This window comes from Scardinius erythrophthalmus (genome assembly GCF_964197995.2).
Source record: "Scardinius erythrophthalmus genome assembly, chromosome: 4".
Taxonomy (NCBI): Eukaryota; Metazoa; Chordata; class Actinopteri; order Cypriniformes; family Leuciscidae; genus Scardinius; species Scardinius erythrophthalmus.
Window position 1 is genome coordinate 17,143,413 of NC_138224.1, and position 21,735 is coordinate 17,165,147.

Sequence of the window (21,735 nt, forward strand, 5' to 3'; positions counted from 1 at the left end):
TGCTTTTTTTGTGTGCTCATACATTTTTTGATGGCATGAGTGGGAGTATGTAAATTAATAAAAAGCATTTTTATTTGAACTAACTATCCATTTAAGGCTCACCGCTTTTGGTGGATCCTATACTGTAAATTGGTTGAAGATAATTTATTTGGCACATGAGTGTGTCCCATTGTTGCATCCATTGAGCCCCCAGCGTTCTCCATTGAGCGTGGGAGACGAGAAGCATTAGGTTTTCCATTAGTGACCTTCTCATGCAATTAGACATGTTGTAAAGCATTCATTTGATTAATAGATAGCACTTCCACTGAGGCAAGATGCTTTTGAGTGCGTAAATTGCATATCCAACAGGACAGATTAGTGTTTCGGTTTATATACCTAAAGCTTTTTTAATAGAAATTAGAACTTTTTTACAATCTCCAAAAAAAAAAATATATTTTTTTTTTTGATGAGTTCAATGCACGTGTGCGATATTCCCTCTTTCTCAGTAAACAGCTGCCGTTTTTTCATATTAATGCATGCCCTGTGATGTCATCAGCTCTGGACTCCATAGCAACAGAGATATTCCTTTGGTCTGATGATGCCTTCAGCAGGCTGATATTAATAGCTCCTGATGTTTTCACTGTGGCATTGGACAACGCGTAAAGGCGCACACGTACGCACGTTCGGCAATTATAGTTCTCGAAATTCGTTTTTTTTTTTATGCCAACTGAGGTTAATGTCACCTCAACACTGACTAATTTTCAGCATTTTTTAAAAAAACTTGGAAATAGCACTAACTGGAAAAGAGGGCATTTAAAATAAAATGAACATTCATTGACAGTGAAATGAGGAACAGTTAAAGTGGGTCACAAAACGATTTTGTCGCCCACTCTGCAATTGGTTTGTTTTTCTTTCTCACTCTCATGCTCGCCCTCTCTTTATGCGCTCTAGTGCTAATTTTTCGTGTTACTCATACGTTCATCCCACATTTTGCTGCTTTGGTATACATTAGAGAGGCACATTGCTCATATAATTTTAAAGGAACACTCCGACTTTTTGGGACTTTAGCTTATTCACAGTATCCCCAGAGTTAGATAAGTCCATACATACCTTTTTCATTTCTGTGCGTTCTGTAAGTGTTATTTGACGCACCCATCGCTAGCCTAGCTTAGCACAAAGACTGGATGTAAATGGATAAGGTAGCATACTAATCCCAATAAGTGACAAAATAATGCAAATATTTTCCTATTTACATGTTGTGATCTGTATAGTCACAGCGTGTACAAATAACAAGGCTATATGAGACAGAGACCATTTTTAATCGTATAAATACTGGGAACTATATTCTCACTAGGTGTAGGAGCACAGCTAACGTTACTTGGGCGGAGTGGCTACTTGGGCGGAGTGATTAGCGCAGCACACGAGACGCCCTGTTGATGGTTCCGTAAACAAAACAAACGTGACTAACTAGCTAGTAGCGAACGTGACTCGTGATCATGGCTGACTTTGAGGAATTGTCAGAGGAATTTTACTGGGTACTATCAAACCAAGATCCAGAACCATATAATTTTGAGCCAGAATACACAGACGAGGAGGTACAAACTTTGGAAGCTGTAAGACAAGATACAGCGAACACCCATGATTGTAAACTATAAATTTACTATCTAGTAATTGCTGACTCTATTACTCCAACTCTGAGCGAACTCTCTGCTCCTCACCACAGGGCATCTCGTGTGCTGCGCCTAGTGAGAATATAGTTCCCAGTATTTATCCGATTAAAAATGGTCTCTGTCTCATATAGCCTTGTTATTTGTACACGCTGTGACTATACAGATCACAACATGTAAATAGGAAAATGTTTGCATTATTTTGTCACTTATTGGGATTACTATGCTACCTTATCCATTTACATCCAGTCTTTGTGCTAAGCTAGGCTAGCGGTGGGTGCGTCAAATAACACTTACAGAACGCACAGAAATGAAAAAGGTATGTATGGACTTATCTAACTCTGGGGGATACTGTGAATAAGCTAAAGTCCCAAAAAGTCGGAGTGTTCCTTTAAAAAAAGTCAACAAAACTACAGACATGACATGAGCTGTCCTCTAAAGACCAGAATATCATATCATGGGACAGTCACTTATTTTATTGTTTTTAAGTAATAAAAATTACATACAAGGCTTACCTACATATATATATATGGAGTTTTGTACTCACCAAGGCTGCATTTATACTGTATAATTTTTTTCAGGTTTATTTGATTAATATAAACTTCAAAACAACAGCATTTACTGTATTTGGGATTTTTCATTACAATGAAAAGCCTTACTGTCACTTTTGGTCAATTAAAAGCATCCTTGCTGAATAAAAGTATTAATTTCAAAGCTTTAAAACAGTAACCCAATGAAAAATGACGAACAAGCACGTCGACCTTCAGTTTCAATTGGTCCACTTTCACAATGTCCTTGCAGTGAACGAATTAGACTTTCATTCCAGGCTCAAACATGAAAACAAACAATGAATATTATCTGTTGATATTTATGCATTGTATCACAGGATGTTGACTGTCTGGATATAGCAGCGTGTGTTTCTTAGGGCAGATGTTTATGTTGTTTAACCGAATCGAGAGATTCTGTGGGTGGAATGCTGAGAGTTCTTGCATGAATCATCTAAAGCCTGGCCTACATTTCTGAGTCTGAGTTCATACTGTGATATAAAGACACAATTTATATGCAGAGCAACCGCCTACAGCGTCTGTAAGCAAGGAAAATGAAATGCTGTTACACAAACAACAACACAAAATTTCAATATGCCATCATTCTGGTTGGTTTTGACACTTAAAAAATATTTGGTTGCACTATTTTAACCTGCTACAACGCGATGGAGGCTCTTTGCTTGTAGTGACCACATGAGGTTGATGAATATTGAGCAGGTCAATGCTCAGTTAGCACAGTAACATCTGTCCTCCAGTCATTAAAATGTGTTGTTTCCATCCCACCACATGGTGCAGGGCCACTGCTTAAGCACTTAATGGATGATGGTGAGCAGCAACCATCATATATATTTAATCAGTCAATCATTTAGATGCACTGCTTTCAGAAACTCTATACCTAATGTATGGATTAGAAATGCACATGCTTAATTCATGCCACGTGCGTGATATATATGGACAACCATTTTGTGTTCAAATGATGACAGCTTCATTTATTCTGACCTTTCAGCAACCAAATAAAAAAATGCATATCTTATAATATAGAATATTATTTAAATAATCTACTGTTCAAAAGTCTGGGGTAAGTAAGGTTTTTTTTTTTTTTTTGGGAAAGAGATTAATAGTCTTATTCATAAATGACACATTCAATTGACCAAAAGTGACAGTAAATACGTATATAATGTTACAAAATATTTCATCATTATTAATAATAAGAAGAAATGTTTCTTAAAGGGATACTTCACCGATTAGCATTAAGCTTTGTATCGGTAGAAACCCGGTAGTATTCTCTAATGACCGTGCTTCCCTCCCTCATGTCCCCCCGAGACGAGAGATTTCTGTATTGTGTGTCTGAAAAAAAAAACTCTGATGATGCAAAAATCGTAATTTTGCGTCATCAGAGGCTTTTTTGGCCAGAGGCTAGAGACTACAGCCAGTAGTAGGAGCTAGTTCTGCATGTTTTCAACCCGCCCATAGGGGGATCTCACGATAAAACGCCTTCTTTTCAGTTTCGAGTCAACTAGTAGCCTAGTTGTATCATTTCTTCCGATACTGCCCTCTGTAACCGGTAGGCGTGGCTTGGGAGTGGCCTCGTAGGGCAGCGAAGCAAGTGCATTCTGGGAGTTGTTGTCTTTTAACCACATGAGCCAAAAATACATTTTCTGGCTTTTCTTAGTCTAGACGGCAGCAACTTCTAAAATAATTTCACATTTCTACTACATAAATGACCCAATTTAAATAAACATTCATCTTTCCAGCGGGGAAATATCCCTTTAAACAGCAAATCAGCATATTATACTAATTTCTCTGAAGAACCATGTGACACTGAAGACTGAAGTAATGATCCTGAAAATTCAGCTTTGCATCACAAGAATAAATAACATTTTAATACACACACACACACACACACACACACATATATATATATATATATATATATATATATATATATAAATTCACATTCATTTAATAATTAACTAAGCACTCTTTATATTTCCCCCCCCCCAGAATTTTTACAACATTGTGCAAAATAAATTTAGCCACAGGATATAATGTCCTAATTTTGACACACGGCAACTGTGTTCAATAAATTGTCCGATTACACCATAGGAAAAGACTTACTGCAGGTCAGGTTAGAGCAATCAGCAATTTCACACTCTCTCAATTTCGAAATAAAAGAACAAACCCCAAACTGTTCAGTTCCTCATTCTGTTTTACTGAGTGGAACATGCTGTCCTGTATCACAGCGCCACCCACAGGACATGGGATGAATTATAAACCGAGATTGATCATTCTCTCTCTCTCTCTCTCTCTCTCTCTCTCTCTCTCTCTCTCTCTCTCTCTCTCTCACACACACACATTATGAGATTTTTTATGAGACATTATGAGACACACATTATGAGATCACACATTTTTTCTGAATATGCATTATACAGTAGACATCAACTGTAATATACTTTAAGTCAAGTAATTAAACAAAATGTGTTAATTTGTTATATATATTTTGTTGATTTATTTTTTTTTTTTCCTGAAAGAGTCTGTATTAATGAAGATATAGCATGTGTTGTGGGCTCATAATTAGTTCTCAGAGGCTCTGCTGGTTTCCTGTGTGGGGAAAGTGAAGCTCTTTAATTGGAGTCAGTAATCAACGCATTAGGGCAAATGCACACTCATCCAGAACAGAGTGTGAGCAATCAGACAACGTGATGCTGTCATCGGAAATTATCCAGAGACCCATTTATCATTAGAAACAGTACTATAGATTTGTAGTTTAGATGTTAGAGAGAGAAATAAAAAAATGATGTACAAAGCAGACCATATAACTTTAAGCACTTAATTCTAAAAAGAATGTGATTCCTCATGCCATCCTGATACCTTCAATACATTTTAAATGCAAAAAAAAAAAAATAATAATAATACATTATGCATAATAATTTGTGGTGTTTACCATTCAAAAGTTCTGGGCCAGTAAAATTTAACGTTTTTGAAAGAAGTCTCTTATGCTAACCATAGCAGCATTTATTTAATCAAAAATACAGTAAAATACAGTAAACACTTTTAATATATTTTAAAATGTACTCAAGTCTTCAGTGTCACGTGATCCTTCAGAAATCATTGTAATATGCTGCTTTGGTGCTCAAGAAACATATCTTGTTATTCTCAAAGTTGAAAACTGTTGTGCTGCTCATTATCCTTACGAATACGCTTTTTCTACGATTATTTTGATGAATAGAAAGTTTTTTTTTTTTTTACATAAGTCTTATTTTTGGCCCTTTTGAACGGCAGTGTATATAAAGCAAGGCAATTAAATGATATAGATATGATTAAATGATTTATTTCTTGTGATGCGCCTGATGTGATAATTTGGACTTTTGATGTAAAAAGTGTTTTCTGGACCTAAAACAATAAAAAATACCTCATTTTTAAATAAATAATGATAAATAAAAGTTAATTGAGGATTGTAATGCACTAACTCATATTTTTATGTAATCAATGGATATGACTAACATAATTAGGAGTGAGCAAGTAAAGTGTCTCAGTGTTCCTCTCTTAGACAGCTCCATATTCTGCTTCATTACACAAACATTGAAATTTAAAAGTCCTATCTGCTTTTCAAAATGAACATTTTCCACTAATTAGGCTGCTCAAACACACAGGAAGTTCGTTAACATTTCCTGCGGTGAGATCAAGCATGTGTCTACTGTATCTATTCAGCCAAGTAGCAGTATTTGACCCTCATTAACATTGGATGAAGAGCGCTCAACCAAATCCCCCGGGAAACGGCTTTTAAAGAGCCCTAACAAACTTGTCAAACATCTGCTGTTTTGGAGAGCAGGAGAATCTGCTGCGTTCGTCTGGATCTAGATTAAGAAACGCCCCCGTCAGTTTGACACACCAGGGTTCACTGTACTCTTACTTCCTGGCAAGCAATTTGTCTTCTGTCAGAGTAAGTGATTTAAATGGGTTTCTCCACTTCCATAGACAACAACCCACAGGATGGGTTGTAGATCACTATCAGGAAGATGTGCTTCAATCCTGTGTCCTGTGGCAATAATGAACACTTCAGGAATGGGTTTTTTTTATTTTTGGAACGGTATCAAAATAAGAAAAGTCACATTGTTCTCTGTGCTTATCTTAGTTTTACAAGAAACATCATCAACTAAAGTTCATGTGTCTTTTATTGTTTCACTTCGTGAAATCAAAGCCTGAACTTAAAACTTTTTAAGTGAGTGACTTTGTTAATAAAAGATGTTTTACGTTAGAATAAAGATTAAAACAAATTAAATTAATGAATAAAGCTACCGTAAAGTATATTATAATAACAACTTTTGCCCTGTTTTCCATTAAAATATCTAAACATCCTAAAAAACAGATGCTTTCATTCAAAGTAAAATTTAAATAAAGTTTTTAGCTAACCAAATTTTTTAGTCAGGATTTTTGTTTGTTTTATTCAAAAGCATTAATATAATAAGAAAAAAGCAGTAATTCTGTCAGTCTGTGCATTAGTGACAAATACAATTTGCTACCTTAAATTTTTAAGTTCAATCAACTTGGATGTTTAAGTCATTTCAACTTAAATGACATTAAACTGACTTAAAAAAATAGTTGAATCTTGTATAACTTATAAACAAGTTGAAAATTGCTTAACTTATATTACTAAAGCATAGGCCTATGTTGTCATAACTTATATACACTCACCTAAAGGATTATTAGGAACACCTGTTCAATTTCTCATTAATGCAATTATCTAATCAACCAATCACATGGCAGTTGCTTCAATGCATTTAGGGGTGTGGTCCTGGTCAAGACAATCTCCCGAACTCCAAACTGAATGTCAGAATGGGAACGAAACGTGATTTAAGTAATTTTGAGTGTGGCATGGTTGTTGGTGCCAGACGGGCCGGTCTGAGTATTTCACAATCTGCTCAGTTACTGGGATTTTCATGCACAACCATTTCTAGGGTTTACAAACAATGGTGTGAAAAGGGAAAAACATCCAGTATGCGGCAGTCCTGTGGGCGAAAATACCTTGTTGATGCTAGAGGTCAGGGGAGAATGGGCCGACTGATTCAAGCTGATAGAAGAGCAACTTTGACTGAAATAACCACTCGTTACAACCGAGGTATGCAGCAAAGCATTTGTGAAGCCACAACATGCACAACCTTGTAGTGGATGAGTACCACTCACTCCACTACAAATAGGAAAAAGAGGCTACAATTTTCACAAGCTCACCAAAATTGGACAGTTGAAGACTGGAAAAATGTTGCCTGGTCTGATGAGTCTCGATTTCTGTTGAGACATTCAGATGGTAGAGTCAGAATTTGGCATAAACAGAAGGAGAACATGGATCCATCATGCCTTGTTACCACTGTGCAGGCTGGTGGTGGTGGTGTAATGGTGTGGGGGATGTTTTCTTGGCACACTTTAGGCCTCTTAGTGCCAATTGGGCATCATTTAAATGCCACAGCCTACCTAAGCATTGTTTCTGGCCATGTCCATCCCTTTATGACCACCATGTACCCATCCTCTGATGGCTACTTCCAGCAGGATAATGCACCATGTCACAAAGCTCGAATCATTTCAAATTGGTTTCTTGAACATGACAATGAGTTCACTGTACTAAAATGGCCCCCACAGTCACCAGATCTCAACCCAATAGAGCATCTTTGGGATGTGGTGGAACGGGAGCTTCGTGCCCTGGATGTGCATCCCACAAATCTCCATCAACTGCAAGATGCTATCCTATCAATATGGGCCAACATTTCTAAAGAATGCTTTCAGCACCTTGTTGAATCAATGCCACGTAGAATTAAGGCGGTTCTGAAGGCGAAAGGGGGTCAAAACACAGTATTAGTATGGTGTTCCTAATAATCCTTTAGGTGAGTGTGTATATATATATATATATATATATATATATATATATATATATATATAATTTTATTTTTTACAGTGTGCAGAGACCCTTTTTGCAGGTTACATTCTTATATTATTGTGAGATAATCCTGGTTGATTGGTTGCATTGCAAAAACATAACCGGCAATATTGTGCCTAAAATCAACACTAACTTGTTCAGAACGACCACACTCTTGCTCATACTGCTTAATGACTTCACTGATTAATCCATGTCCATTAATTCATTAGTGTCCCTATACTATCCTAATGTCATTCCTCCTGCGTTCAGATGGGCTTGACATTGGACTTCACACAAATCCGTCTGCACTGCAGATCAATCATTCATCCATCCCATTAGCCTCCCATAATGCCTCTCATCCACTTTAAGCTGTTTATTGGAGGGAAAGATTGATTTCATGTTTTTTAGAGGTATAGGTTTGTGCCGCCTAGGTTTATTCAATGATTTCTGTTTAGAAAATCAATTAGAAAATTTTGAAAAGCAACAAAGTTGCATATTTTTTAATTTGATGTTTCAGGTCTGGATTGAATGAGGTCAGTATCTCGAGATTTAAATTGTGACATGAGATCAATGAACCAAAGCAACCCAGACAAAATATGATGTCAAGAAGTTAACAAGGTCAAAGCCAACACAGCTATTTCCCTTTTGGCGTGACTGTAAAGGTCAATATTGATGGATCAGCAAGAATTCAAAGCACTTGCATAATTCGAGGAATACAAATAAAAAAGTAAAATAGCCTATAGTAAAGAAAATACATAAAATAGTGCAGGAATAACGAAAAGGCATTTTGGCCTAGCATGCCATTCTTTTTTTGTTAGCTTGTAGCCTTTACTATACGACAATACCTGAACTTACACCCATATATTTTCAGGACTCGGAAATGCATTTTCGTATGGAAAAAAAGAAAAAGAAAAAATGGTTAGATATGAACTCAAAATTGCAAAAAAAAAAAAAAAAAGAAAAAAAAAAAAAGAAATGTGAGATAAGAAACTATTGCCGACCTGTGTTGTGTGGAAACTGAACGGTCGTTATGTATGTCTGTGACGTTATACAGCGCGAGAAAGCACTTTAAACAGCTCACACGCTGGTGTATTGTGTTTTGGGAAACTCACATAGATGGATGAAGATATGAGCTGTGTGAAGGTTTTAGGTTTTCCCTCAGATTTGTCGTCTGCTCGAGACAGTCGTTCGGTTAAAGTTGACGGATGATGAAGTCGCGTCTCGATTGGACGCTGTCGTGACAACCGTGAAAAGTCTTTCCAACAATTTCCGTGTCGGTACCTTTTATTTATTTCACTCTCTGTCACTATGCTCAGAAAAGGGCATTCAAGAAGTCACTAAAGTCGTGTGTCCTGCATTTTCTGTCAGCTGTTTATAATTAGACGCAAATGAATCATTTTACCGGTTCGGAACCGGCGGTTCCATTCAATTAATCGGTCTGAATCGGTTCAGTCTGAATTACTCGGACAGCTCACTGACGTACTGAATCGTTTGGAGCGGTTTCTTACTTTTACTAGTTTAGATTAGATGGTCAAAGTTTTTACTAAGACCTCGCTAAATTTGAGTATAGTAAACAAAATATTAATTCAAATGCAGTGAAGTTTTTATCTGCAACAAATTGAAATCCAATTTGCAAAATTATATATTAATAATATTTGACATTGGAATGTTAAAAGCTTAAACAAAAATAAATGATAATTGGAAATAAAGATACAAATATATAAAAAAGCTCTCAAAAGCCAAATAGCACAGCATTGGATTGAAAACATACCAAGCTGTTTCTCTAACCTGTTACTGTAGTGTACATATATATTTCTAAATATATACTTTAAAAATCCAGTGTGACTCATAAAAAATACATCTGCTGCTAAACAATCAACCAATCTTTATTCAAATACAAAATTACAAAGCTAATTTTCCCCCCCAAACAGGACTGAGGACATAAACAGCATGAGAAAACAGTGTCTAGGACTGAATCTCATATCCAAGTGGATCCAGGCCTTTATCCAGCAGGAGTAGAGAGGATTCCCTCATCTTCTGGAGAAACTTCTGTAGCTCCTCTTTAGAGAAAACCTGAGAGAAAGAAAGAGTTCAGATCATCACATAAACAACACTTTCACTACTTATGGTAATTTAAAAAGACATTAAATCAATATTATCATATTGTCAAAAAACACTTTTCATGTCTACATTCACAATCATTCTGTAAAAGGTTTTGACGCCACACCTCATATAGTCGGTGTTGGTCAGATGCGATGATGTCAGCCAGACGCAGACTCTCCTGGTGGCGTTCAGTGCGTTGCAGTACGGTTAACAGAAGGAACGACATCATGGGCAGACACAAACGCCGCAGCAGAGCCATTTGATGAGTTCGCTCAGAGTCTTCCTCTGCTTCCTGCAAAAACACACATTCAGCAAATCCTGAACATCCTACAATCTATATATTTAAGGTTAGAAATGACCTCTGACCTGGCAGTTGTAATGTTCATCAAACCTGTAAATTAATAGAGAACCTCCTCACCTCTCTGACATCCACCATCCATCCTCCATCTACAAACAGCAGAACATTATAGATCCTCTCCTTCACATCCTCCGTCAGCGCTCCCAGACGCCCCTGCCAGTTCTCATACTCCATCTGGAGGAAGTGAAAAAGAAAACCCATTAAAGATCAAAGTTAGAAGTGTTCACCACGGAATAGCAGTCAGCACTGTGTGTGTGTGTGTATGTCCTGTTCTGACCTTATACTCTGCTTCTTTCATCTCATGGGCCACCTTCTCTGTAAACTTTGCTTGAGCAGGTGCTGTGGGTTTCACCGGAGGGCAGTTCATGTGCTTGAACCACTCATTAAATGCATCATGAGCTTCCTGCGGGGGTGGGAATAATTAAGATTTTAAAAAGATGTTTTTGATGTCCCTTATGCTCACCGAGGCCGCATTAATATGATCAAAAATACAGTCAAAACAGTAATTTTGTGAAATATTATTACAAATTAAAAGAACTGTTTTCTATTTTTATATATTTTGAATGTTATTCCTGTGATGACAAAGCTGAATTTTCAGCAGCCATTATTCCAGTCTTCAGTGTCATCATAAAATATTTCTTTTAAAAAATATAAAAAAATCTTAACTATTCCAAACTTTTAAAACTGTATTTTATGTTCATTACAGGGACAGACAAATCAGTGTTGCACAAAGATGCTGCTTCTCACCAGATAGGCACGGATGCACAGATGTTCTCGAATAGCATTCTCCTCCTCGGCAGGAAGGGGCGTGTCCATGCCCTGCTCCTCCCACTGTCGATAGATCTCCCGCATGGAATCTTCCGGCACTTTGGCAAAGACCATCTTAGCTGCATCGTGCTTCTTAGAAGCTACCACATTAGATGTGAATAAATAAAAGACAATGCTGTGAACCAAACCTAACAGACCAAAACTTAGACTAAACTAAGCTATAAACCAATTTAAATTATAGTGGTATAAACTAATGTATTTTCCGGAAAATAAGTCGCACCTGAATATAAGTTGCATAGGGTCAAAATTGTATTGTTGAGAGAAAAAAAAGTTGCATCGTTGAATAAATCAAATTAAACTATTACTGTACATTCAGAAATGTTGTAAAATACCAGTAAATAAAACTAATCATTTATGAACATTATCAACACGTATTTTAGTTTCCTTAACTCCACAACAAATCCTTCAAATGTAATGGTATTAAGAACAGAAAAATAATTAAATATAAATATAAAATAAGCATAAATTATAGTGGCTTTCATTCTATACAATACATATTATAATCAATTCTAAAATCAAAATATAAAATCAATTACAGAATATAAAATGATCAATTACACCTCAATTACACCTTAATACAATAATTTAGCTGTAAAGGCCTCACCTAAGAACTTCCTCATGATGGCATTGCTCTGTTTAAGGGCTTCGGCTCGCTGGGCAGGATCAAACACCAGCCAGTCAATGACATCAATCTTCTGTCGATCCTCCTGTGGGAACAGATGAAGAGTTTTGAGTTTATTCTATTGGTAATTGGATAGAGTTTTATCAATTAAAACAGTAACGGTTCATTTGTACCACTGTAGTTGCCGTATCCAGGGCAGGGGTCAAGTCATGGTGGGCAAACTCATCTGTGTCTCTCTCTCTGATGGTCTCTACTACTGTTTTTGTGATCGATGGCACGTCCAAACCTAAACACAAGGCATAAACAGAATTTGTAATAAGCGTGTAATGTACAGTGAAGGCCCTGATATACGTCAAGCGAAATCGAAGAACGAACTGGTGTGATGTTATTTCGAACAAGATCAGGCCAAAACAAAGTTAATTTAAAGATAATTTCGGGAGCTTGAAACAGCTTGTCAAAGCGAACCTCCCGGAAATGTTTGCTCTGCCTGGCAAACACCTCTGAACTATCATTGATCTGTGGTGATGATGTAATAGGTAGGTGTGGCTCTGAGACTCCGACTTCTTTGACGTGGAAAAGTGGATGTTCGCTAACAGTATATAGCTGCAAACTTCTTTTTACCCCTAAACGTAGAATGAAAAAGAACTTAGCTGTGACTATATCGGGGCCTTGATTCTGTCATTATCGCAAAAAACGAACAAAAAAACACACGTTTCACCGTGATGCAAGACTCTTTGACCTCACCTGCTTGAGTTGCCAGGTCCAGACAGTGTTTGCGCTGCTCAGTCTCGGTGACTTCCTCCAGGAACTGAGCGTATTGTGAGACGGCCGAGTCAAAAGGAAGGTTACTGACGTAGAACGCAATGAGATCCACCTGCTTCTCCTTCACTAACAGAGAGATGTAGGCCTTCAGGGTATCTACACACACCTCCTCCTGACAAACACAGATCAAACCAATGAGTTTCTTTCAAATTTTCTCGCTACAAAACATTTGCTTGCAATACGATCTAAAACTATACGCGTATGTGTACGTACCTTAAGCTGCATGCCCAAACTACGATAAAACAGGACTAAATGTGACATGAAGCGCAAGAGATGAGCTGGCAAAGATGTACTTCTTCCCAACCAATCACTGAACTCCTCCAGAAGACCTTTCAACACAAGTTCAGATAATACTTTTATTTTTCCATTGAAAAAGTAAAACTAAGATCCCTCTAAATATTTGTTCTCAAAGCGTACCATCAAGATCTCCAAGAATGACAAACTTCTGAATCACATGGTAATGCTCCTTGGTTGCATCCAGAACCCTCTGTCAAAATAAAACATTTGTGCAAGATCAGAAAAGATTTCAATATGTTTAGTCTGTTACGGATGAAACCTCATTCATTCATCCTCACTTTGGATTCTGTTGCTTGAAGTTCTTCAAAGACTTTCTCCAAAGTCCAACTGAAAAAGGCCACATGATAGAATCAATCAATTAGTGGAAAAGAACATGAACTGATATGATGTACATTAGAACGTGTTTAAAGTCGTACTTGGTCTCCAGGAACTCTCTGGGCAGCTCTTCCAGCTCCTCACTGCCCAGACCAGAAGAACAGATCTCCTGCTCTACCAGAGTGTCCACCATCACTCGGAAATACGCCCAGATTGTGTCCTCCCACGACTCGCACACAGGTAACAGCTGCAGGACACATTCAAATAATGACTAAAACCAAGAGGAAAGAAATAGTGTAAAAATGGATGGACAACCACTTACCTGTTTGAGGTTTCCACTCAGTGCAGCATAGATGGCTCTTTCATATCTGTTGAACTGCTCCTGAAAAGGAAAAACAAAAGTAGAATCAAACAAAATGACTGAGACATTCACAGAGGAGGTCTAGTAAATGTATAGACATTTCACCTAATTTAATGATCAATTTTTAATTGGTGAGACTTATCCAGACAGAGCAAAAGTTTTCAAACTTTTTAAAGCAAAGAACCCCTAAATATGATGTTTCTACTGTATACAGTATATACAGTAGTAGGCAGCTACTGTATATATTTTCATATATAAAAATATATTTATACTGTATGAGAAAAATTAAAGAGAATAAGAAAATAAGAAAAAATAATTGTCTTTTATATTAAAATCAAATATATTTGTACAGCCCTTTTCACAATAAATATGCTTTCGAAACAGTTTTAATCTGTTTCAAAATATGTTAACATTGACAGCCCTATTTTTTTTTTGCTATATTTAGTTGATTTTTCCCCCCATTTCAAACTTCCTACTGATACTCTAGCACCCCCTTGTAGACCCCTGATGTAGTTTCCTCACCTCCTCTGCCATTCTCCAGCAGCAAACTTTCCACACACTCCGATGAGGATTCCCCTCCACTGGCCGAAGCTCTCCACCTCCTGAACACACACACACACACACACACACAAATCAACAGGGTTCACTCCACCTGACCAATGAATGTCCATGTCTCGATTGTGATCAATGGATTTATTTATTTTTTAAAGAGACTGCATTCACAAAGTATTTCTAGATAATTCAACGTTACAAAATAAATTTATTTATATTTTTAGTAATTACCATGGACTGTTTTACAAAATTGTAAAATTCCATGACAATTGCAGGGTGTCCAACAGTCCAATCATACTACGGTAATAACATGAATGGACACACATATAGTCATATTTGAAAACAATTAATTAAAAGAAATTCTTTCAGAATTTCCTCGCACTCACTAAACACTGAGAATTAGAAGAATTGTAATGTGACGATCGGGTGCGAATATCATAGGTTCGAGTGGGTGGGTGGATGATTTATACTAATAGCGAATTCGCTTGAATTAGAACTGATCCGCACATCTTTAATTGACAGCTGCTGCCAGTCATGAGTCACGACTCACGTGAGCCACCTACTGGTTCATGTGCAATCATTCTCCTAAATATTGCTTTCTACTTGACTATTTACATATGACCTTTAAGGAATCCAAAAGTAATCAGATTACATTACTTTTATAGTGTTGTGCTTGGATTACGTTACTGAATAACGTTTTATGAATTAATTTGTAACTGTAACAGATTGGATTTTTAAAGTAACTCAACATTCCACTCTGAAGTTTACTTTTTCCCTTCGAGCTTGTTCACTTGTCTTGGCTAAAAGCCGCTTGCCAGTGACTGTTTTCTTCACTGACGCATTGCGTTTAGTGAGCTACTAAAATATTTCAACAAAAAAAAATTATATTTTGAGTCCAATTATTTGCTTATGTTTAGGGCATCTATTTAAAATGGAAAATGTACATCAAGCCGGTTGTTATTGCAAAATAAACCCCTTCAGGGAGATATAAGACAACCCCCCCCCAGGGTCCTGATCACCCTGTCGAGGTTTATTCTGTGATAACAACAGACTGGATGTACATTAGACCCTTACTTATCATATAAAGCAATCATGATTGAAATACTTGTATTTTCAATGGAGGGACAGAAATTTATCAGGCTTTATTATAAATGTCTTCATTTGTGTTTTGAAGATTAATGAAAGTCTTATGGATTCTATGGGTTTTGAACGACATGAAGGTGAGTAAATGATGACAGACAGTTAATTTTAGGATGAACTATCCATTGAAGTCCTATTAAACATAAAAGGGTAATATGTAGTTAAATGTTGGTAAGTAGGTGCATGTGTGTTGACCTCCGTTGATGTTGTGGTCATGGTACAGTTTCCAGCCTTCCAGAGTGGCAGCACGCCAGGCCTGACCACAGCGCTTACACAGCCTCTGAGCCTACACACACACACACACACACACACACACACACACACACACACTGTCAGATCAGAATGTCCAGGCTTGTCTGCAGTCACCACAGAATCTTAAATGTCAAAAATTTCTCTCAAAGCTCTTAAAAAATGTATTAGTTTCTTAATATATGTCATGTCATATTTCAGGGTGACTCAAGATAAGACCTCCTCTTGCTCTGTGGCTGATAGGACACTTTTCTTTGCTTATTCAACCATTATGCACCACTGAAATGAATCCCTCACCTAACACTGAATGCATTGGACATTAAGGTGATAGTGTTTGCTTTCAGGTGTGGCAATATAATCTGATCCTTAATGCAAATTTTTTAAACACAATTTTGTAAATAAAATTATAGGTAGTTTGGTCACATTTTATTTTAATGTGTCCTTGTTGCAATGTAATTACACAAATAAATAGTAAGTAATTATAATTAACATGTGGTTACTATAGGTTTAGGCATCGTTATGTGTTATTACTATTAGGGCTGTGACAATGGCAGTTTTTTACCTTTGGTAATGGGCCAACTACCAGTGATGGCGTTTTATATATATATTTATCTATCTATCTATCTATCTATATATCTATATATATATATATATATAAGGCATTGAAATAAATAACAGTAAATAATATTAACTTAAATAATATAATAAAGTTAAATATTTAAAAAAACATTTGTTAAATATTTCCACACAAAGAAGCATGATATAGCCTAAGCCTATCGCTCTGCGCTTTGGGATGTGAGACACGAGCAGAAAGACCATCTCTTTTTTAATATCTTCATGTTTTCTACTTGTTGTATAAGGTCAGAAGAGCGAATTTTATCTTCCACAAGGGCAAGACATTTAGGCTTTGTTTTGATTTTGCGCTGAAATCACCCGCGTGTGTGAAAAGTGGTTTACAAGTATAATAGTATAATAGAACAAGTATAATAACAAGCACAAACGGTGTTAAAAAGAATTTGACGTGCAAGTAAAAAGGTAGGCTATCTTCCCTTGCGAAAATGCAAGAGACGTGAGTGAAGATTTGGGAAAAGAAACGAGATTCCATGTCCAGTGGAATAATTAAATGGAATATTGTTAAATTCGCTGATAATCGGGTGACCAGATAGCAAAACAGAATACAAAGCCGACAAAGCTTAAATTTATGGGCTCACGCACAATTCTCTCATTTGTCACGAATCCAAACGTTTGGCTGCGATGTAACATTTAAGCTAACCTATTATTTATTTTGTAAACAAAGCTTTGTGCTTCACTCCTGTCATAATATTAAATGTAAAACAGCATTAACACACAAAAAAAAGTGTTTTGGCAGACCACCGCCAGTGCTACTCAGCCACCGCGATGGTGCGAATGTCAAGTTTACCGGCACAGCCCTAATTACCATATATAGGACAGGACGATTCAAATATATAAAAATAAAGTGTTACTAAAAGTTTTTTCAGTTTTGAAACAAATGTACTGTTTGAGACCAAACCAAAATATTTCAAATGTGTCAAACTAAATATTACAAAACAACACAAAATCCCCATCAGACAACACACACACCTCATCAGTCATGCCAGCTCGTATGAGACTGAAGAGGTTTTTGAGCAGGCGAGAGTCGTCCTCTCGGTCCAGGTCTGCCAGTGGTCTCTTCTGTCTGATGGGAGCATCAGGATCCAGTTCTGTGACCAACGGCCTGCTGAAAACACCGCTGGACTGATTCCTCCTCATCTTCAGGGTATGGAGAGTGTTTTCCCTACACATGAACAATCCACCATCAATTATTTACCAAATCCAATTTTATTCTGAAATCTGAGATATCTGTTAAGTATTACTTACCAGTACACAGATTTGGCATAGTATTCAATGTTATCAGAGAAGTCTCCTATCTCATCTTTGGCTATACTCTCCAACCAATCCACCACGAGCTAAATAAACACGCACACACCAGATACTCAGGAGTTTTTCCAACACAGAAAGCCTCAGAATGGGTGTAAATGGATGCATGCGTACCTGGCTCTGTCGCACCATACTGTCCTTTTGGAAGAACTGCTCCATTACTGCCTTCTCACTCTCACTGGGCATCTCCAGAGAAAATACAACCACAAGTTCACATGCAGTGAAAGACCCCCAAAAAATATCAATGCTTAAGTCACAATTAATGTGTGAATGTCACTGCATTGAATACAAAATATCACACCAAGTGGCATCAGGGAAAAAACGACGCTACTTGGTGACATAAAGAAAGTTTCTCCGCACATTTTGGACAGTATATCATTGTTTAATCATTTAAAACCTTAAAAAAGGGCTTGTGCTATCATAGAGTTTAATATTTTGTAATATAATGCATTGACACATTCATTTTTAAGTGTGGCTCCTAAGACCTTTTGGCGCCACTGTACACATCCAATAGGCCAGACCAGAAAACACACAAGCACTTACAGTTATATCCATCATGATGTCTTCTTCTAAAACTGTCTGGACTCTGTCTCTGTGTTTAAGAGAGTTATAACAATATGTAAGCAAGCAAGTAATACTTTTATTCCCATATACATTATCATTCAATAGTTTCTGGGTCCGTTCGATTTTTATTTTTTTGTTCGTGAAAGAAGACTAACGTTAACCAAGGTGGCATTTGTTTGATCAAAAATACAGTAATTTATTTTTTTATATATATAATTATTTTCTATTTTAAAGTGTAATTTATTTCTGTAATGGCAAAGCTGAATTTTCAGCATCATTACTCCAGTCTTCAGTGTCACATGATCCTTCAGAAATCATTTGAATATGCTGATTGGCGGCTCAAAAAACATTTCTTATTATTATCAATGTTGGAAACAGAAAGTTCAAAAGTACAGCATTTATTTGAAATTTAAAAAAAATTGTCTTATTTATATATATATATATTAACTGCTGCCTTTGATCAATTTAATGCATCCTTGCTAAAGAAAAAAAAAAAGGTACTCACGTCAACGGAAGTGTAAGCCATGTTTCAGTGTGTTGTACCTGTATAAGGAGGTGATGAGTCTCCATGTCACCATCTCTTGCTGCAGCAACCAGGTAATGCTGACCGTCTTGGAGGATTTCTGCTGACCAGGGGCCGAACGGAGAACCAATTTCTGCAACATACTGACCTACAATACAGGTGGAGTTTTGTTTTCAGCTTGCCATGCCAACATTTAATCAATTATAGTTTTTTCCTGATTATTGAAATTCTGAATCATTTTAAAATTCCCTGTTGATGCATTTCTAGTTCTGTACCTTGTCCTGACAGAGAGCCTCGTACTCCTCTAACAGATCAAACACGGCTGTGGACGCATGACGCAAATATGACTGCAGAAATTCAGGAAACAAACTGAGAGACGCTGGGAGAAAAAAGGGAGGGAGAGAGAGCTGTAAATCAACTTATTTAAATAAATTGATCATTGAATTTGTGATGAATTTTATGAATATTTACCAGCCTCCCCGGGATCATCTTCCTTCAGCATGAGAGCGCTCATGTTGACATCTTCAGTAAAGCTGGTGTCCACCATCCCAGACAGAGGAGATGGGTAAAGACTGTTCGTCCAATCACTGTCGTCCAAGTTCTGAAGTGTCAACAAACAAGAACCAGGCAAAAGAGTTACCACTGAAATCATACAAGCATTATATATGAGGTCAGGATGAATAAAGGCTGCTGAATTGTGGTCACTCACCATGCTCAGACTGCCTTTGGTACGGGGTGTGTTTAAGTAGCGAGGAGTTCTGCTTCCTGTCCCGAGGATGGCCGACACATCTGGGTTCCTGAGGGCACTTCTTGGGGTGTCTGCAAATAATATAAAAAAACATCTGCACATCAATAAAGATCACTCTTCACAAACATAACACTTGGAAGAGAAAAGTAAACAGACTTTGGGGGGAAAATAAAGCAAGATGAAAAAAATTCCAACTTTTCAGAATGCCACAAGTGCACTGCAGGTCATGTGACAAGAACCAACCAATAAGCTTGAAGGATGGGGTTTTCTACTCTCCATAAATCTAATAGCAAAGCTACTGCAAGGGATTTTTGGTGCATTTATTCCATTTATCCTTTGCTGAAAATTTCGTGTCATGTAGAGCGCAGCTCATGGTTCCTAAGCAATGGCAGACACCACGGAAGCACAAGCTCGTGAGCGCTTTGGAAAGAACCAAGTTTTCCACACTTTTTTAGACGCGACGTGAAAGTCCCCTAACATTCGATTCTGATTGGAAGCTCACAACTCTTTTACTGTGGTGCTGTATAGTGTAAACTGGGTTTACTCACATGTCTGTTTATGGAGAGATCCAGGTGTTTGGCGCAGTAGGGGTCTAGCAGGGGTAGTGCTGGTGCCAGGAGTTTCATCCTGTGCCAGTGGGACTGAACACGCCGTCAAGGAAAAACAAAACCTTACCTATATGTTTAGAACCAGAGCATATAAGTCGTGGCTTAATGTTAGAGAGTCAGACTGGTAACCCAAAGGTTGTGGGTTCAATTCTCAATACCATCAGGAAATGACTTGAGGTTCCCTTGAGCAGGGCACCTAACCCCCAATCGCTCCCCGGACGCCGCTGTGAATGGCTGCTCACCGCTGTATGCGCTCACTACTCACTGCTCCTAATGTGTGTGCATTAACTTGGATGGGTTAAATGCAGAGGACAAATACAGAGTATGGGTTACACATGTCACTTATAAAGGAGATATGAATAGTGCTTAACATTATGTCTATTCATAAAGTGTCTGACCATTGTACTATCATATGACAACTAAACTCTGAACTAGGCTCAGCTGGATAATGACACACCATTCATTTCTTGATGTCTTCTGGCAACATTAGCAATTCTGTGAAGCTGCTTTAAAACAATAAATAGTATTGCATTCAATTACTATTGTAAAAACACTATATAAATAAATGATTTCTGGTATTTGATCTAGGTAAGGATACACGCAACTTTTTTGTGTGAACTCTTTCTGCGGGCAGCCCGGGTCACCTCAGTGTCCCGAACCGCTGGACTCAACCAGGTCTGATTCCTGCACAGGATAGAAACAGAGACACATTAATTACATGTAAAAGATTATAACATGTCACTATGCATAGTGTTATTGTGTTGCATTGTGTCACATGGCAGTTAAATACAGATTTGTTTAAAACGAATCATACAAATCAGATCTAAAATGACTTCACCAAACATAATAAAAGCCTCAAACTTCAAGTAAAACATAATCAAATAGCGAATACAGCTAATAATTTGTTATGAAAGTGTCAAAACAAAAAATAACTAGGCTACAACCACTATTATTATTTTGCTTAACGTAAAGCTTTGTGCTTCGAAATGCTTTGTTTATATAAAAATAACATTACACATGTTTACTTGTAAAAAACAATTGATAGCCTAATAAAACGATACTATTTTCTTTTCTGTCAAGAGTGTTTACAATGCAAATGACATGTGGAGTCGTTCTCACAACAATAATTAAAATTGGGGCAACACACGAACCAGATATAGAAGCCAAAATAATCAGATAACATTTATACACGGATAATGTCATAGTAAAATGTAATATTTACCACTCCATAATGTCTTAAGTTCACGATTGCTAGCTAATGATGCTAGCGCACTTGATTTTGCGCCTTCACTTCTGAGGTTTGTTCTTCTTCTGAGCAGCGCATGTTATTGCGCTCATCGCACTGCCGCCTACTGGAGCGGATGAATGAGTATTACACATTTATCACCGCCTGTCAGGTACTGCCACCTACTGGCCTCAGAAGGAATTACATGAATAGCAATGTGTCTTTCTATTTGTTCAAGTAAATCACGTAATCTTTTGAAATGTATCCTATTGCACCATTTAATCTTGTCCTGATTATATTGCATGGAGATTGGTCTCTCTTTTCAAAAATATCTTCACCCTAATCCAATCCAATATGTATCCATTACATTAGTGGCACGTGAC

General features: G+C 37.2%; 2 protein-coding genes across 6 annotated transcripts in view; both read right to left on the minus strand.

Annotated features, from left to right (window-relative positions):
• Nucleotides 1-9,505, minus strand: part of cd36 (CD36 molecule (CD36 blood group)) — a 55,245-nt gene extending 45,740 nt beyond the window's left edge. The window contains exon 1 of one of the 3 annotated variants that reach the window (XM_081363813.1): nucleotides 9,212-9,505. The gene's annotated coding sequence lies outside the window, so the exon portion shown is untranslated. The remainder of the gene's footprint in view (nucleotides 1-9,211) is intronic. The other 2 variants (XM_081363814.1, XM_081363812.1) reach the window with 2 other exon arrangements.
• Nucleotides 9,506-9,967: 462 nt separating this feature from the next.
• On the minus strand, nucleotides 9,968-21,481 carry nup107 (nucleoporin 107). 3 transcript variants are annotated; one of them, XM_081363918.1, is made up of 27 exons: nucleotides 21,350-21,481; nucleotides 20,585-20,811; nucleotides 20,286-20,415; nucleotides 20,068-20,160; nucleotides 19,481-19,590; nucleotides 19,243-19,372; nucleotides 19,047-19,150; nucleotides 18,792-18,919; nucleotides 18,228-18,276; nucleotides 17,799-17,870; nucleotides 17,625-17,713; nucleotides 17,349-17,541; nucleotides 15,693-15,783; nucleotides 14,328-14,407; nucleotides 13,767-13,826; nucleotides 13,546-13,691; nucleotides 13,408-13,456; nucleotides 13,250-13,319; nucleotides 13,046-13,161; nucleotides 12,755-12,944; nucleotides 12,184-12,296; nucleotides 11,993-12,095; nucleotides 11,308-11,468; nucleotides 10,838-10,963; nucleotides 10,621-10,734; nucleotides 10,327-10,494; nucleotides 9,968-10,172 (listed from the first exon to the last, which is right to left on the minus strand). In XM_081363918.1, the coding sequence occupies exons 5-27, from the start codon at nucleotides 19,481-19,483 to the stop codon at nucleotides 10,065-10,067; spliced, it is 2,463 nt and encodes an 820-aa protein (XP_081220044.1). In that variant the 5' UTR covers nucleotides 19,484-19,590; nucleotides 20,068-20,160; nucleotides 20,286-20,415; nucleotides 20,585-20,811; nucleotides 21,350-21,481; the 3' UTR covers nucleotides 9,968-10,064. The 3 variants fall into 3 exon arrangements, with proteins under 3 accessions (XP_081220044.1, XP_081220043.1, XP_081220042.1); XM_081363917.1 differs by having other exon boundaries at nucleotides 20,068-20,194; nucleotides 21,350-21,444; XM_081363916.1 differs by lacking the exon at nucleotides 20,286-20,415 and having other exon boundaries at nucleotides 20,726-20,811.
• Between the last annotated feature and the right edge of the window lie 254 nt (nucleotides 21,482-21,735).